The following is a 19,113-nucleotide window of genomic DNA, read 5'->3' as shown; positions in this document are numbered from 1 at the left end:
CAAAACATACATTGGAAAAAAGTTTGTTTTGTTTAGCGACACCACTAGAGCACATTGATATATTAATCATCGGCTATTGGATGTCAAACATTTGGTAATTGTAACTCGTAGTCAATACAGGAAACCTGCTACATTTTCTTACTACAGCAAAGGATCTTTTATATGCACTTTCCCACAAACAGGAAAGCACATACCACGGCCTTTGACCAGTTGTTGTGCACTGGTTGGAACGAGAAAAAAACCCAGTCAGTTGAACGGATCTATTGAGGTGGTTCGATCCTGCGACGCAAGCACCTCAAGCGGGTGCTCAACCGACTGAGCTAAATCCCGCCTCTACACTGGAAAGAAATTACCAAACACATCAACTAACCCTTAACGTTGATGCGTATACAACAGTTACAAATAGCTGCCTAATGTATGGTTATCTTAGCACTTGATCTACTTAATAAGAGTGAAAACCCGCCACATAGGATATTTCTGTCTCACTGCAGCAAGGAACCTTTTATACGTACATTTCCTGACAGGACAACACGTTCCACGACCTTTGATATACACAGGTCGTGACCCACTGGATAACAAGAAAGGAAGATAGACCCTAACCTTACAAATTATTTTCTATTTTTTAAGTCGGGCGCTTTTGATTTTAGTCGACAAATTCCACATAATATGATGTATAAATGATAATCGAGATTGTACACATTTATAACTTGATTCACCTGATGCTATTCCTCCAGGTATACATAGATGTTATCTCCCCTGGTTACAGGATCAGAACAGTACCCCCAAACACGAATACCATCCTGGTGCTTACAAAACGTGTGGAGTCTAGACTCAAGACTCAGATAATCCAACGCTATGGCAACGCCATACACATTTTGTTCTCTATGATATGATTAGTGATTTGAGTTAGACTACAAAAGCTTTATAAGCACGGGTCCTGATCGAGGTAGAGGTAGAGGTAGAGAGAGAGAGAGAGAGAGAGAGAGAGAGAGAGAGAGAGAGAGAGAGAGAGAGAGAGAGAGAGAGAGAGAGAGAGAGAGAGAGAGAGAGAGAGAGAGAGAGACAGACAGACAGACAGACAGAGACAGAGACAGAGACAGAGACAGAGAGAGAGACAGAGAGAGAGAGAGAGAGAGAGAGTGTGTTCCTCTGATGTCAATACAGATTCAAATCTTGTCTGTCTCACTTTCTTTTTTTAAGCCTGCATATAAAGCTTACAGCACTGTGAGTTTTAGGAGAAGTCACTGGGGAATAAATGAAATAATACATGGTAGCACTGACACCAACAATAAAAAACAACAGTAAGAGTGCATCCCTAATCATCCTTTTCCTGCGGGCAAGCTCCGCTGCTGCCAACCTTGCTCTCTCCAATTCATCGAGCGAATCCAGGCTAGCTAGGCTCAATGAATCTTCGTCTGCTCTCTCGGGTTCTTCTTCTTGCTTAGCGCTCTCGGGTTCTTCTTCTTGCTTAGCGCTCTCGAGTTCTTCTTGCTTCGCTCTCTCGAGTTCTTCTTGCTTCGATCTCTCGAGTGCTTCTTGCCTTGCCCTCTCGAGTTCTTCTTGCCTTGCCCTCTCGAGTTCTTCTTGCCTTGCCCTCTCGAGTTCTTCTTGCCTTGCCCTCTCGAGTGCTTCTTGCTCTGCTCTCTCGCGTGCTTCTCGATTGGCTCTCTCTACGTCATCGAGTGATTGTGCACTTTCCTTTACTTCAATTGCTGAAGGCTTTACCGCTAGTGTCTCTGCTGACAATTCACCGGCTACCTCCGTGTCTGCACTCGGCTTTAATTCAACAACTGGATGCACTTCCTCGTCCTTCTCTGATTCTTCTGTGAGAGGAAGAAAAGAAAGGCGAAAGAGAAAAGATGGAGGGTTGAAGAAAGAGGGAGGGATGGGAAGGATGGAGATAGACAGAAAAAGAACAGTGCATGAGAGATAGGATAAGAGAGAGAGAGAGAGAGAGAGAGAGAGAGAGAGAGAGAGAGAAGAGAGAGAGAGAGAGAGAGAGAGAGAGAGAGAGAAAGAGAGAGAAGAGGATGAGAAAGACAAAAAGGGGAGGCACAATAAATAATAGATAAATATATACACTCATGTCACATAAGTCTGCGAGCCATAAAACTTTGCGCATGTTAATTACGTTACATTAAGTCTTGAAACAAGTGATGCATTTCGCAACTGTGACTGGACCAAATTTGTTCAACGGTGATCGATCTACAAACATCTCATTAAATATAACACCACCAATATGGCTGCCCAGAATACAAAGCTCACGTACATAGCCTATATTTAGCTCTAGTCTGTTTCATAATTAGCCTTGTTCCATATGGCTAATGGAAACACTAATAATGGAAACACTATTTGTGCTCATTTACATAATTATTAACAGACAACTTTTGTTGAACAATGATCATACATTTTGTCATTTTTTTAATATTGTCATTTTTAGTTATCCAAACTAAGGAGCATAGAACACCATTTATATCAATATTTCATTTATATTTATCTCATTTTTATAATTTAAATTAATCTGAAACAAACTATAATAGGAAATGTTTGTTGTCTAGAACATAAGAAAAGTCAGATCCATAACTTATTTGTCGTTTCTGTGAACAGTAGTGACAGAAGTGGTTGTTTTAATGTTTGCTGCGCAGACAGATATGCCGTGCAACTCTAATATTTAAAATCGTGCATAACAAAATATCATCAACAACAAATTACAGGAAAAAAGCACATTGTTTTTGAGCAGTGTATGTTTCTCACCTCCATTGTCGTGTATGATTAAGATATCGAAATGGTTTCATGGATGTTATGTTTCGTGCACACCCACCCCAAAGTTTATATGTAGCAAACATATAACATATTATTTACTACATCATAAGCTATATTTATATACCATTGATAAAATATCACATGTACTAATTTTCGCATTTGTATTATATCTGTACTACTACTATTTTTGCTCATGTAAACCATGTCCTACCATTGAACGCATGTCCTCATATGCCGTAGAATACGGCTTGAGTGTAATAAATTATTGTCTTGTCTTGTTTTGTCATGCAGGCCAGTAATTAACACAGACAGGCCCGTAGCCATGATTTTGAAGGGGGGGGGGGGGGGAGGTGTTTAGGATTATGGTGAGGGGCGCTTCGCGCCCGAGTTGCTTATAGGGTTCCAGGGTCATATTGAAAAAAAAAGCCATCGATGGGGGGGGGGGGGGGAAGGGGGATCGACCGACCGCACCCATTGGCTACGGACCTGACAGAGGGACGCCACTAAAATGTGCTCATCATTCCAGTAGTAACTCGTTTACAATGTATTGTGGCGGTAAAACACAGATTTTTAATGATAGATTTTGCCTTTAAAATATAACAAATGTTTATAGTCCGTCCCACAAGGGAACGCCTTTTTTCATACACTCATGTCACCTTAGTCTGCGCGGCACAAAAGTCTGCGCATGTTAATGACGTTACATTACGTCTTAAAACAAATGTCGGGGTATGTTTGTAAACAAACAAACAACGTTAATTTAGTTCATAAAAAAATTGTTAAAAAGATACATCTTAATTGTGAATACAAGTATAAAACTATGAATCCGTAAATAAAATAAATGTTTGGGTTTTTTATTTATCTGTTAACGTAAACATCCAAGCATACTTTGAACTTGCCTCCGAGTGACAACGCAATATGGCTGCCCGTGACTTTGAAGCTTGCACTTACAGCATGGGCTATTTTAGCTATAGTCTGTTTCAAAATTATCATTTATTGTCCTATATATAACGAACACTATTTGTGCTCATTTACACAGTTAATAACAGACAATTCTTATTGAATAATAATCAATTTTTGTTTTTATATTATCATTTGGTGTTGTCCAAACTAAGGAGCATGGAACACTGTTTATATTTATCCCATTTGCATAATCTAATTTTTTAAGAAACAGACTATAACAGGAAGTGTTTGTTGTTTAGAACTTACAAAAAGTCGGATCCATTATTTGTTGCTGTTTCTGTAAACATTAGCGACAGAAGTGGTTGTTTTAATGTTAGCTGCGCAGACTTATGTGCCGTCATGCAGGTCTGTAAATACGGGGGGGGGGGGGGGGGGGGGGGGGCGGGGGGTCCCCACTAACAATGCGATCATTACTTGAGTTTAAAAAACATTAAAATTAAAATAACTTTCAGTAGTGACGTTTATTGTCAGGGCCGTAGCTAGGATTTTTTGTTGGGGGAGGGCGGGGGGGGGGGGGGGGGGCGATAGTATAAAACTCCTTTTCTTTAAGTTTCTATAATGCTTTCCGAATTTTTTCGGGGGGGGGGGGAACTGCCCCCCACCCCCCACTTGACCCCATGCTAGCTATCGGCCCTGGTTGTTCCATTGTAATGCGGAGGTGAAACAAATATTTTAAAAGAAAGATTTTAACTTTAAAATATAACACAAATGCTTAGGTGCGCAGACTTAAGTGCCACCAGTGTACTATAACATTTACTACAAGTTATTTATTTCCGAGCCGGTTGATTTCTAAAGTGCACACAAAAATAATATTTATTTTCTTATTTTCAAAACACTTTTACATTTCTTCTTTCAAACTATTTACAAAAAACGTTTTTGTAGGAAGATGGGACTGACTATATTATAATAGGTGTACACATTTAGTGCCACCAGTGCAAAGGCGGATGTAGGGGAGGGGCAGAGAGAGAGAGAGAGAGAGAGAGAGAGAGAGAGAGAGAGAGAGAGAGAGAGAGAGAGAGAGAGAGAGAGAGAGAGAGAGAGAGAGAGAGAGAGGAGAGAGAGAGAGAGAGAGAGAGAGAGGGAGGGGGAGGGAGGGAGGGAGGGAGGGAGGGCGAGAGAGAGAGTTGAGCTGGGGGTGGTTCAGACGGGGGAACAGAGACAAACCAGGGCCGTAGCTAGGATTTTTTTTTTTGTGGAGGCAGATACAATTTTGGAACATACGAGCATGGAAAGCGCAAGACACTATGGGTTCGAGGGCATGAATAATGCCCCCAGGAATTTAGAGGATCTGAAATACCATTTAAGGGAGGATACATACTTAAAACGTCAATACCAATAACCAGTAATCTTATTTATTTATGTTCAAATTTTTTTTCGGGTGAGGCACATGCCCACCCCACTAGCTACGGCCCTGCAAACTAGCCACGCCTACCTGAAGAGATATAAGGGACAGACGACTGCCGAGTTGTTCGTTTCTGGCTGCAGCACAATCCCATTATAATGTATCTGATGAGTAGGACTTTGGTATGTCATAACTGGTATTAACCAATTCCGCTTCTTTTGAGACAACCCGGAAAACGACTGCTGGGATGCTACTGTTGCGGATATATTGGTGAGCACTGGACGCGTGTAAGTCTACGGGAATGAGTATGGCGTGTCCTACTTCATTATTTTGAATCTCACTTTCAACTAATCAGAAAACCTGTCGATCTGCATATCACGGTGTTCATGATTAATGCAATGAACATAGAACAGTATGAAGGTGCCAGCAAACAAAAACTTTAAGAACGAACGAAGCTAGGCTGATGGTATGACGTCATCCGTGGAGACTAATGACGTCATCGTGAGCAGTAGTGCCCATTAATGCCTAAACGGCATGATGGACACAATCACGGGCGTAGAACGGTGTGTTTGTGTGTGTGTGCGCGCGCGTACGTGCGTGCGTGCGTGTGTGTGTGTGTGTGTGTGTGTGTGTGTGTGGGCACACATACATATAAATACATGCACTGGCGTAGGAAGTGTGTGGGTGGGTGGGCAGGGGGGGTGAATGTGTCATCCACTTTTCAACAGCAGCGATGTTTTTAAAAAAATGGGGGTATCAAATAGACAGTAACGCCCGCAAATCTGAAAACTCCATATGGTTATTTTCATTGTAAACTGAATCGGTTTTTTTTTTTTCGGAACTAACTGTATATAAATTTGTATTATTTGGTATTTCTCGAAAAAAAAACATTTCTGCAATTAAACTGTAGACCCTTGAACAGTCAACTTGGCTGGTTCCAGTTGCTAATGACGTCACTTTCTAATGACGCCATTGGCTTTCCGGGTGTTATTTTCATTTGATTTTGAAAAAGAATGTAATTAACCATTCACAATACAGAACCTACTCGCCATCAGTTTACAATACAAAATCGCCCATTTTTACAATGTAGCTGGAATAACAAAAATAATAGCTTTTCCCTGAATTTTATGGACTATAGGCTAAAAAATATTGACTAGTTCAGGCCGGAATTTTTCTTTTTACCTTCACAAGATAAAGTTTATTTGTTTTGTTTAACAACACCACTAGAGCACATTGATTTATTAATCATCTGCTATTGGACGTCAAACATTTGCTAAGTTCGACATTTAGTCTTTGAGAGGAAACCCGCTACGTTATTTTCTATCAGTAGCAAGGGATCTTTTATATGCACCATCTCACAGACAGGATAACACATGCCAGTCGTGGTTCACTGGCTAGAGCGAGAAATAGTCCAATGACCACTCCGACAGGGATCGATCCTAGACCGACCGCGCATCAGGCAAGCGCTTTACTACTGAGCTACGTCAAGGCCCTGGTTCACAGGATAAAGAAAGAAAGAAATGTTTTATTTAACGACGCACTCAACACATTTTATTTACGGTTATATGGCGTCAGACATACATTTTGAGAGGAAACCCAATGTCGCCACTACATGGGCTACTCTTCCGATTAGCAGCAAGGGATCTTTTATTTGCGCTTCCCACAGGCAGGATAGCACAAACCATGGCCTTTGTTGAACCAGTTATGGATCACTGGTCGGTGCAAGTGGTTTACACCTACCCATTGAGCCTTGCGGAGCACTCACTCAGGGTTTGGAGTCGGTATCTGGATTAAAAATCCCATGCCTCGACTGGGATCCGAACCCAGTACCTACCAGCCTGTAGACCGATGGCCTACCACGACGCCACCGAGGCCGGTCACACAGGATAAAGTCAACATCCTAGTTATTGTCTATATAGGGCTAATTTGCAAGTAGGGGAGAATCTTGCCGTTTTCTGCTACTGGTTTCGGTGATGGGGGACAGGGACCCCAAAGCAACAAAAAAAAACCCACTGTAACATTTAAAATCAGAGCACAATTGAAAACACTGGCATTGACCCCATGCCTACCCCTCCCCCAAATCACATTTCACCCCCCCCCCCCCCCCCCCACCACCACCACGTTTTACATTTTCCTGTCGCTACATAACATGACTCATAGGCAATACTGTTTTCCATTTGTTGGCATGTTACTTTGTGGGGTGGGGTTACTGGGTTGCGTAAAGAAAAGAAACCAGGAAAACGCAGAATGCTTGAAAAATTGTCACCGACACTAGGCTTGCTCCGGGTAATAAATCAAGAGGAAGTTTGTTTTGTTTAACGACACCCTTGGAGCACATTGATTAATTAATTAATCATCGACTCCTGGATGTCAAACATTTGGTAATTCTAACTCGTAGTCATCAGAAGAAACCCGCTATTTTTCTTAATACAGCAAGATATCTTTTATATGCACATTCCCACAGTCAGGAAAGCACATACCACGTCCTTTGTCCAGCTGTGGTGCACTGGCTGGAAAGAGAAAAAACTTAATCAGCTGAATGGATCCACAAAGGTGGTTCGATCCCGCGATTCAAGCACCTAGGGCGAGCACTCGGGTAATAAATGAATGTACTTTAGTTGTGTCGTTAAATGAAACGAACTTTAAAGCCGCAGACCCTAGTTTTTTCCCGTGACAGGCCTCGGTGGCGTCGTGGTAGGCCATCGGTCTACAGGCTGGTAGGTACTGGGTTCGGATCCCAGTCGAGGCATGGGATTTTTAATCCAGATACCGACTCCAAACCCTGAGTGAGTGCTCCGCAAGGCTCAATGGAGAGAAAACCCGCTACATTTTTCTTTTATATGCACCATCCCACGGACAGGATAGCACATACTACAGCTTTTGATATACCAGTTAAGGTGCACTGGCTGGAACGAGAAATAGCCAAATGGGCTCACCGACGGGGATCGATCCTAGATCGACCGCGTACCTAGTACCAACGATCAAAGGAACATGGGCAATGGAGGACACCTGTCAGATTTCAAGACATCAAATTCATTAGCGCCAAAAGCATCCTCATAGTTCCTCAGATGTTGCTATGGCGAGAGACATGACAATTGTCCATTATGTGTATTTAGATCTTAACATCTCCTTCACTGAGAGCAAAGTTTGTTTTGTTTAATGACACCACTAGAGCACAGTGATTAATTAATCATCGGCTATTGGATGTCAAACATTTGGTAGTTCTGATATATAATCCACAGAGCAAACTCCACTACATTTTTCCATTTGTAGCAAGAGATCTTTTATATGCACCAACCCACCACATACAAGATAACACATACCACAGTTTTTTTTTTATATAATAGTCATGTTGGCACTGGCTGAAAGAAAGGAAGGAAATGACTTATTTAACGACGCACTCAGCACATTTTATTTACGGTTATATAGCGTCAGACATATGGTTAGGAACCACACAGATATTGAGAGAGGAAACCTCCTGTCGCCACTTCATGGGCTACTCTTTTCGATTAGCCGCAAGGGATCTTTTATATGTACCATCCCACATACAGGATAGCACATACTACAGCCTTTGATATAATAGTTATGTTGGCATTGGCTGAAAGGAGAAACAGACCAATGCCCCACCGACGGGGATCGATCCTAGACCGATATCGCACCAAGCGTGTGCTTCACCACTGGGCTACATCCCAATTTCGGAGATATACAAATTTAACGCGCACCAATTTTAGAAAATGTCATCTTATATTTTCAGGAACCAAAGACCAATTTTAACCATGATGACAAATGTTATACTTGCTGTCCCGATACACTTAACTTTTGTTGGCCTCTGTTGCAGGGCTATTGTCGTTGTCGTTGTTGTTGTTGGTTGTTGTTTAGTGCGGGGCGCACATTAAGTCAATATTTTTCTTTATGTGAAAGACGAGTTGCTTCCCTCTAGCAAATTTAAAATGATGGAGAAATGTTTTATGTTGTCGTTGAAAGATTTATTTTAATAATGACACAAGTACTTCAGTCGGGATTTAGTGAGTACGGTAGGTTATAATTTTTGGTTTGTATGCCCATTTGTTACACTATGTCAGCTGCCACAAGTTTTGAATACCAGCTATATTTAGGATATGTAAGAATATTTGGACGTAGAAAGAACCAGTTTCTACGTCCCTTCGAACTAGTCTGTTGCCAGATCTGTAGCTAGCGTCAGTGTGAAATGTTTTGTTTTTTTCAGATTGAGTCGCCGGACTTTCTCCGGAAGCAGCCGACAAAATTGACTATTTCTCCTTTCAGCCGGTGCCAACATGACTAATATATCTGTGGACCCATCTGCTTTACCGACACCATCGACTCCAGATTTAGTTTGTTAATAATGACGCAAGTACTTCAATCGGGATTTAGTGAGTATGGTAGGTTATACATTTTTGGTTTGTGTGTCCATTTGTTGCACTATTTCGGTTCAGAAACATGGTGCCACAAGTTTTGAATACCAGCTACATGTAATGTATGTAACAATATTCGGACGTGGAAAAAAAAACACTTTCTACGTCACTTCCGACTAGTTGTTGTCATAATGTTTATAATACTAATTTAGTACGTACAAAAAACACATACAGTGAGGACATCATTCGTTATTTTTCATAACACATACTTGTTAACACACATATGTGCGTTAACATTTTGAAGACATACGACTGGCTGTTCCTAGGTGATGACCACGTCACCAATGTCATACCATCCAATGAAAAACCACTCGCCAGAACGGTCGAATCAAACATTTATTTTTATTTTTTATAAATAGTCCGATGCACTTTATTCTGACAGCCCGTCAAAATTGCTCAAATCACCTTACCTTTTCGGCCGAGCTTTCAAATTTCAACTGTTTGACTTAATTGTTTTGACGTCCAGACATGAGTACAGTGAATCAGGTCATTTTGGGTCTTAGGTCTCTGACCTAACTTCTAAATATCTATTCCAAATTCCGCCCACTTCAAACTTACCCCCGCCCCACTCCTGTCCCGGACTTAGTCACCGGCGATGTCAGAAATTAAGCCCGAGATAGGCGTGTTCGAAACCTTCGTTGTATGTGAACACGTGAATACAGGTCAAAGTCAGTCTATTTAGCACGCGACCAAAATACAATGAATACGCAGACGATGGTATTCTGAACATGAAACTGTGTTTAAAGGGACATTCCTGAGTTTGCTGCATTTGTTAAGATGTTATCGACTAACAGAGACTTTTAACTATTGTAATTACATATCAAATACACTTCTCTGCATAAAATATTAGTAGCTGTATATTAAACGTCTTTCTGATCGTTCCAATATTTGTACTAGTTTTGTGTTCATATTATTTTCTAAAATAATTTTTAAATACGCAATTATTTGAAAACAAAATCCAGTTTGGGCTTTTTACAAATAATAAAACGACCAGAAACACATTGAATATACAGACACTGATATTCTAAACAAGAAAATATATTTAATATATGTTTAATTGTGGAAATATTTTATTAGTCGGAAACATTTTACGATGCAGCAAACTCAGGAATGTCCCTTAATATGTAATATTAGCCTCTCCAAATCACCATGTAAAGCTCCAGTCACACTGTCCCGGTGTATGGCTACGGTAACCTACGGTGCCTGAAATCGGAATGGGGTTGGACCGTGGGTAACCGTACACATCCGGGGCGAGCCGTAGATTGCCACGGTTGTTTTAAGCTGTTTAATACTTCCGTGGCTCACCGTAGCTCGCCGCCGGTGAATGCATATCGTAGTGCCACCGTAGTGTAACCTTAATTGAATTGAATGGATGTTTAACGACACCCCAGCACAAATAATACATCGGCTATTGGGTGTCATACAATGGTAAAAATAAAAAAATAAAAGGTTAGGTTAAAAACAGTGTATAGAGCTGTGCGGTGGTACATGAAATTTGAAATGTTAAGTCAAAGACAGTGTAAAGAGCTGTACAAAATAATACATATCACATTTGTTATAAAGGTAAAATTCATGTTACAAATCAAATATTACACAAAAGTAAATATAAATTTGGAATAAAATCCAGTTTCTTTTAAAAACTTTAGTACAAGTTCAGGGTGGAATCTAAAGGATTCCACCACATCCCTTGCTTCGAATATATCGTTTCTAGTCTGGATCAGATGATTACACTCCACCAAAATATGGTGCACCGTCAGTGTACACTGACAATGCTCACACTGAGGTGGAGGATCCTTCATGAGAATAAATGAATGGGTAATGTAAGTATGTCCGATGCGAGCACAACACAAGACTATTTCATCCCTTCTGCACTGCCTATAGGAGGACTGCCACTCTCACGACTGGCTTAACAGAATGAAGCTTGTTCGCGACCGCACCGTTCCAATCATCTTACCAAGTTGAAAAGATATAATTATTTACGTGATGTTTGAGATCGCTATAGGGAATACCAGCATTGGCACGTGGCAAAGTCAAAGCAGACTTGGCAGCACAATCTGCCCTTTCATTGCCTCTGATGCCAACATGGCTGGGTACCCAACAAAACACAATATTCTTATTGTTAATAGATAAAAAGACACACTTTCGTATCAGCATCCCAATTAAGGGATGTTCCAGCTTCATATATTGTAAAGACTGGAGACACGAAAGTGAGTCGGTATAGATTATAAATTTAGAGGAGCTAGAGGTTTTGATTTCCTCTAGGGCTTTAATAATTGCCCAAGTTTCGGCACTAAATATAGATGCCAAATCAGGAAATCTCATAGAGATTATTTTGTCTGATGGAAAAACTGTGGCACAAGCCACAGAATTCCCATCCCGTGACCCATCCGTGTAAATAGGGATGTAGTCACAGTATTTCTCTTTTATTTGCAACCTTAGTGCCACCGTGCCTCGCCGTAGGCCCATCGTAGACCCTTCCTTGGCTATCCGTAATTCACCGCGAGAGTCTACTCCTACCGAGACTTATATTGACTTACGTCAGACATATGGTTAAGTGTGTGGGAATGGTGCATATAAAATATCCTTTTCTACTAATGGGAAAATGTAGCGGGCTTCCTTAGGAGAAATAGACCTATCTAAGAATATACGTCAAAAATATCAATTGTTTTTGTTTTACATATAATAGCCGATGATTAATAAATAAATGTGTTCTAGTGTCGTTAAATAAAAAAACCCTTTAATCATGTTATTTATTGCCTATATCCAATAAATGGAACTGCAACCGCTGTAAGATGTTTTCGACTAATGGCTTGTACAGATTGGATATGACGCGTTTGTGCAATGAAAGAAAAAAACTATATTGTGCTTTTATTGATTTCTCTAAAGCTTTTGGCACGGTTTGGCGAACAGGTTTGTGGCAAAAGATGTTAAGTCTAGATGTAAACGGTAAATTTCTTAGAATTGTCTACAAAATATATCATCGTATCAAATCATGTGTTTGTCACAATAACGAATATTCTGCCTATTTTTAAAAATGTTATTTGCGACACCGTGTCCCATCGTAGTCGAATCGTGGGTAACCGTGACACACTGTAGCACCACCTTCGTTGTCAATGACGGGCTCCGTAATAATACCGTGGTCTTCTGTAGTGAAACCGTGGGTTACCGTGGATTACAGTGGCTCACCGTGTAATAACCTTAGCACCACCGTGGTAGACTGTCTTTTTGGACAAAACTGGAGCCAGAGCTACGGTGAACTACGGTTCATAGCACCGGGACCTACCGTGGGATACCGTGGCCATCACCGGGACCTACCGTGGGATACCGTGGCCATCACGGGGACCTACCGTGGGATACCGTGGCCATTACCGAGACCTACCGTGGGATACCGTGGCCATCACCGGGACCTACCGTGGCCATCACGGGGACCTACCGTGGGATACCGTGGCCATCACCGGGACCTACCGTGGGATACCGTGGCCATCACCGGGACCTACCGTGGGATACCGTGGCCATCACCGGGACCTACCGTGGGATACCGTGGCCATCACGGGGACCTACCGTGGCCATCACTGGGACCTACCGTGGGATACCGTGGCCATCACGGGGACCTACCGTGGGATACCGTGGCCATCACCGGGACCTACCGTGGGATACCGTGGCCATCACCGGGACCTACCGTGGGATACCGTGGCCATCACGGGGACCTACCGTGGCCATCACTGGGACCTACCGTGGGATACCGCCATCACTGGGACCTACCGTGGGATACCGTGGCCATCACGGGGACCTACCGTGGGATACCGTGGCCATCACCGGGACCTACCGTGGTATACCGTGGCCATCACCGGGACCTACCGTGGGATACCGTGGCCATCACCGGAACCTACCGTGGGATACCGTGGCCATCACCGGGACCTACCGTGGGATACCGTGGCCATCACCGGGACCTACCGTGGGATACCGTGGCCATCACCGGAACCTACCGTGGGATACCGTGGCCATCACCGGGACCTACCGTGGGATACCGTGGCCATCACCGGGACCTACCGTGGGATACCGTGGCCATCACCGGGACCTACCGTGGGATACCGTGGCCATCACCGGGACCTACCGTGGGATACCGTGGCCATCACGGGGACCTACCGTGGCCATCACTGGGACCTACCGTGGGATACCGTGGCCATCACGGGGACCTACCGTGGGATACCGTGGCCATCACCGGGACCTACCGTGGGATACCGTGGCCATCACCGGGACCTACCGTGGTATACCGTGGCCATCACCGGGACCTACCGTGGGATACCGTGGCCATCACCGGAACCTACCGTGGGATACCGTGGCCATCACCGGGACCTACCGTGGGATACCGTGGCCATCACCGGGACCTACCGTGGGATACCGTGGCCATCACCGGGACCTACCGTGGGATACCGTGGCCATCACCGGGACCTACCGTGGGATACCGTGGCCATCACGGGGACCTACCGTGGCCATCACTGGGACCTACCGTGGGATACCGTGGCCATCACGGGGACCTACCGTGGGATACCGTGGCCATCACCGGGACCTACCGTGGGATACCGTGGCCATCACCGGGACCTACCGTGGTATACCGTGGCCATCACCGGGACCTACCGTGGGATACCGTGGCCATCACCGGAACCTACCGTGGGATACCGTGGCCATCACCGGGACCTACCGTGGGATACCGTGGCCATCACCGGGACCTATCGTGGGATACCGTGGCCATCACCGGAACCTACCGTGGGATACCGTGGCCATCAAGGGGACCTACCGTGGGATACCGTGGCCATCACCGGGACCTACCGTGGGATACCGTGGCCATTACCGGGACCTACCGTGGGATACCGTGGCCATCACCGGGACCTACCGTGGCCATCACGGGGACCTACCGTGGGATACCGTGGCCATCACCGGGACCTACCGTGGGATACCGTGGCCATCACCGGGACCTACCGTGGGATACCGTGGCCATCACCGGGACCTACCGTGGGATACCGTGGCCATCACGGGGACCTACCGTGGCCATCACTGGGACCTACCGTGGGATACCGTGGCCATCACGGGGACCTACCGTGGGATACCGTGGCCATCACCGGGACCTACCGTGGGATACCGTGGCCATCACCGGGACCTACCGTGGGATACCGTGGCCATCACGGGGTGGGACCTACCGTGGCCATCACTGGGACCTACCGTGGGATACCGTGGCCATCACGGGGACCTACCGTGGGATACCGTGGCCATCACCGGGACCTACCGTGGTATACCGTGGCCATCACCGGGACCTACCGTGGGATACCGTGGCCATCACCGGAACCTACCGTGGGATACCGTGGCCATCACCGGGACCTACCGTGGGATACCGTGGCCATCACCGGGACCTACCGTGGGATACCGTGGCCATCACCGGAACCTACCGTGGGATACCGTGGCCATCACCGGGACCTACCGTGGGATACCGTGGCCATCACCGGGACCTACCGTGGGATACCGTGGCCATCACCGGAACCTACCGTGGGATACCGTGGCCATCACCGGGACCTACCGTGGGATACCGTGGCCATCACGGGGACCTACCGTGGCCATCACCGGGACCTACCGTGGGATACCGTGGCCATCACCGGAACCTACCGTGGGATACCGTGGCCATCACCGGGACCTACCGTGGGATACCGTGGCCATCACCGGAACCTACCGTGGGATACCGTGGCCATCACGGGGACCTACCGTGGGATACCGTGGCCATCACCGGAACCTACCGTGGGATACCGTGGCCATCACCGGGACCTACCGTGGGATACCGTGGCCATCACCGGGACCTACCGTGGGATACCGTGGCCATCACGGGGACCTACCGTGGGATACCGTGGCCATCACCGGGACCTACCGTGGGATACCGTGGCCATCACCGGGACCTACCGTGGGATACCGTGGCCATCACGGGGACCTACCGTGGGATACCGTGGCCATCACCGGGACCTACCGTGGGATACCGTGGCCATCACCGGGACCTACCGTGGGATACCGTGGCCATCAAGGGGACCTACCGTGGGATACCGTGGCCATCACCGGGACCTACCGTGGGATACCGTGGCCATCAAGGGGACCTACCGTGGGATACCGTGGCCATCACCGGGACCTACCGTGGGATACCGTGGCCATCAAGGGGACCTACCGTTGGATACCGTGGCCATCACCGAGACAGTGGTGACCGGGGCTTTAAAGGGACAGAACCTAATTTCAACCCGTGAAAATTAACACCAAGTTTAGTTAAAGGGACATTCCCGAGTTTGCAATGGTGCATTGTAAGATGTTTCCGACTAATAAAATATTTCTACGATTAAACTTACATATTCAATATATTTTCCTGTTTACAATATCAGTGTCTGTATATTCAATGTGTTTCTGGTCGTCATAATATTTGTAAGAAACCCAAACTGGATTTTGTCTCCAAATAATTTCGTACGTACGAAAAAATTATATTTTAGGAAAAATATAAATTTAACCTACTACAAATATTAGAACGATCAGAAACACGTTTAATATGCAGACACTCAGAAAAATATATTTGATATGTAATTATAATCGTTAAAAAGTCTCTGTTGGTCGATAACATCTTAAAAATTGCAGCAGGAATGTCCCTTTAAGATTTTTAAATATAGAAATCAAAGTGTTTTAAAAACGCACGGGCGCACACATTTATTTACAATTTAAAAAAAAAAAAATTAAAAAAAAATATATATTCTTGGAGAAATCTGCAGTATTCAGAGCTATCAGAGATCTTTATATTCTTTTCATCTGCGTTGTGTTTCTTAAAGATGCCTTTAAAACAAAGACCATTGTTTTAAAAATTATAAATATTTATTGCACATTATCGAAATACATATATATATATACATACATATAAGAAACCAAAGAAACACCCAACAACAACCCCAAAACAAACAGGAAGAAATGGAATATTTCCTTAAATGAATGAACGAACATTTTACGACACCACAGCACACACAAAATATATATCGGCTATTGGGCGTCAAACAATGACAAATATAAACATGAATCAATGGTCAATATCAATATTAATAATTATAAAGCTACATTAAAGCACAGTGCAAAGGGCCGTGCAAAGATATAAATATCAAAATTAAAAATTATAAAGTTACATTAAAGCACAGTGCAAAGGGCCGTGCAAAAATATAAATATCAAAATTCTAAATACATCCAGGGTGCTTAACGACAGAAAGAGGAAATAAAACAAAACAAAACAAGAAACAAAACAAGATCTCCCCTCAAAAAAACACAAAAAACACAAAACAAAAAAAATACAAAAAAAAGAAGCCAAAAAATGGATGCTTCTATCTCACAGCAGCAAGGATTCTGTTATACGTAACTTTCATCAGACAGGACAGCACATTCCATGACCTTTGATATACACCATTCGTGGGTCACCGGATAACAAGAAGGGAAGATGGATTGTCTTCTAATGCTACAGCTTATTTACTATTTTGTTCGTCGGGCGCTTTTGTTTTTAGTTTTTAAATTCCAATTATAATGTATAAATGAGAATCGAGATTACTGTATATATTTAGCACCCGGTGCCTATCCTCCAGGTATACATATATGTTGTTATTTCCCTCGAGATTGTATATATTTATCACCCGGTGCCTATCCTCCAGGTATACATAGATGTTGTTATCTCCCCTTGATGTTACAAGATCAAAACATTGCCCTAAATACGGATACCGCCCTGATCTGGCCTGGTGCTCACAAAACATTTAGAGTCTAGACTCTAGACCCTAGATTCAAGACTCTCGGAGAATTGTATACGTCAGGGAATTGAGGTTAGACTCTAAAATAGATCAGAACAATATCCCCAAACATGGATACCACCCTGGTCTGGCCCGGCCCCCAAACACGGATATCGCCCTGGTCTGGCCCGGCACCTAAACACGGATACCGCCCTGTTCTGGTCCGGTGCTTGCAAAACGTTTAGAATCTAGACTCGAGACTCTGATAATCCAACGCTGTGGCAACGCCATACACATTTGTTTTGTATGACATCATTAGAGAATCGAGTTCCTCTGGTGTCAATACAGACTGAAATCTTGTCTGTCTCACCTTTTAAGCCTGCATATAAAGTTTAGTCCACTTATAGTTGTAGGAGGGGGATGCGCTCGCATAAACAAGACATAATACATGGCAGCTCCGAGACCAACAAGAAGCAATAACAGTAAGAGTGCATCCCTGATCATCCTTAACTTGCGGGCAAGCTCCTTTCTCCTTTCTGCGGCCAACCTTGCTCTCTCTTTCGCCGCTTGCCTGGCTCTCTCGAGTTCTTCTTGCTTGGCTCTCTCGAGTGCCTCCAGCCTCTCTCTTTCAAGTGCTTCTTGCCTCTCTCTCTCGAGTTCTTCTTCCCTGGCTCTCTCGAGGGCTTCTTGCCTTTCTCTCTCAAGTGCTTCTTGTCTTTCTCTCTCAAGTGCTTCTTGCCTTTCTCTCTCAAGCGCTTCTTGCCTTTCTCTCTCAAGTGCTTCTTGCCGTTCTCTCTCAAGTGCTTCTTGCCTTTCTCTCTCAAGTGCTTCTTCCCTTTCCTTCTCGAGTGCTTCTTGTCTGGCTTTCTCTAATGCTAAGTCTGCTTCTGTTGTATCCGGAGGGGCAATATCCACTGCCTTTTCTTCATCTGGCGTTATGCTATGCATCGACAAGACTGGAGGTGCTATGTCTATGCTCTTTCTTGCTTTGTTTGACTTATACAGATACGGCGACGTCTGTGAGCCTACGGTAACTTTAGGTACGTCCGATGGTGGTTTACGTACGTAGGAGACCTCCGCCCCTACGGCCGACCCGCTATACATATCTCCTACATGATGTATCGAACCCTTCGACGATAGTCTTCTCTTCATACGGTGTTCCGAACCCATCGACACAAGTGTGTTCTCGTCTGGATGTTCTAACTCATTGCTTTCTGCTGCACTCTTAGCTGGATCGTCAGCTGAGGAATTCCAATCCAACATCTCCCCCGACTCATTGTCTGCCACGACATAAAGCGGCGGACCTGACATGAGCGATCTCTGCGATTCTAACTGTAAGTCATCTGGTGCTACGGGCCTCAATTCGTCGGCGATACAGGACTCAGCAGGAGCTCTCGCCTCCAGATGTATAGGGTTGATATCTGTGAGAAGTTCTTCGTCTGCCATTGCAGATGTCTTCTCGTTTTCTTGTTTTCGTTTTTGCTCTAATTTCTGTTAAAAAAAGAACCCAAACAACAACATTGATAATGCTGATGACATTGACGATAACGGTGACGATGACGATGCTGACGACGATGATGACACTAATATGACCAATACCCATATAACGATGATGGTGATAAAGATGATGGTGATGACCCTGTGTTTTAAATACTACTGCTGCTACTATGATTACTTCTGTTACTGCCACCACCACCACCACCACCATTATCACTACCACTACCACCATTACCACTACCACCACCACCATTACCACTACCACCATTATCACTACCACCACCACCATTACCGCTACCACCACCACCACCACCATTACCACCACCACCACCACCATTACCAC

At 44.4% G+C, this 19,113-nt stretch overlaps 3 protein-coding genes across 3 annotated transcripts in view; 1 reads left to right on the top strand and 2 right to left on the bottom strand.

Moving 5' to 3' along the window:
* Positions 1 to 208: 208 nt before the first annotated feature.
* On the bottom strand, positions 209 to 5,523 carry LOC121385726 (eukaryotic translation initiation factor 4 gamma-like). The gene is made up of 2 exons (XM_041516495.1): positions 5,156 to 5,523; positions 209 to 1,823 (listed from the first exon to the last, which is right to left on the bottom strand). Exons 1-2 carry the CDS (start codon positions 5,217 to 5,219, stop codon positions 1,183 to 1,185), a joined length of 705 nt encoding a protein of 234 aa, XP_041372429.1. The 5' UTR covers positions 5,220 to 5,523; the 3' UTR covers positions 209 to 1,182.
* A 5,958-nt stretch (positions 5,524 to 11,481) lies between these two features.
* LOC121385926 lies at positions 11,482 to 15,736 on the top strand. The gene is made up of 2 exons (XM_041516718.1): positions 11,482 to 11,588; positions 12,769 to 15,736. Exons 1-2 carry the CDS (start codon positions 11,482 to 11,484, stop codon positions 15,734 to 15,736), a joined length of 3,075 nt encoding a protein of 1,024 aa, XP_041372652.1.
* Positions 15,737 to 16,367: 631 nt separating this feature from the next.
* Positions 16,368 to 19,113, bottom strand: part of LOC121386625 (putative uncharacterized protein DDB_G0271982) — an 11,872-nt gene continuing 9,126 nt past the window's right edge. The window contains exon 2 of the mRNA XM_041517591.1: positions 16,368 to 18,764. Coding sequence (XP_041373525.1) covers positions 17,640 to 18,719 — 1,080 coding nt within the window. The 5' untranslated portion in view covers positions 18,720 to 18,764 and the 3' untranslated portion in view covers positions 16,368 to 17,639. The remainder of the gene's footprint in view (positions 18,765 to 19,113) is intronic.

Source organism: Gigantopelta aegis, chromosome 12 (assembly GCF_016097555.1).
Source record: "Gigantopelta aegis isolate Gae_Host chromosome 12, Gae_host_genome, whole genome shotgun sequence".
Taxonomy (NCBI): Eukaryota; Metazoa; Mollusca; class Gastropoda; order Neomphalida; family Peltospiridae; genus Gigantopelta; species Gigantopelta aegis.
Note: the sequence above shows the minus strand (reverse complement) of the source record. Positions and strands in the feature narration are given on the sequence as shown.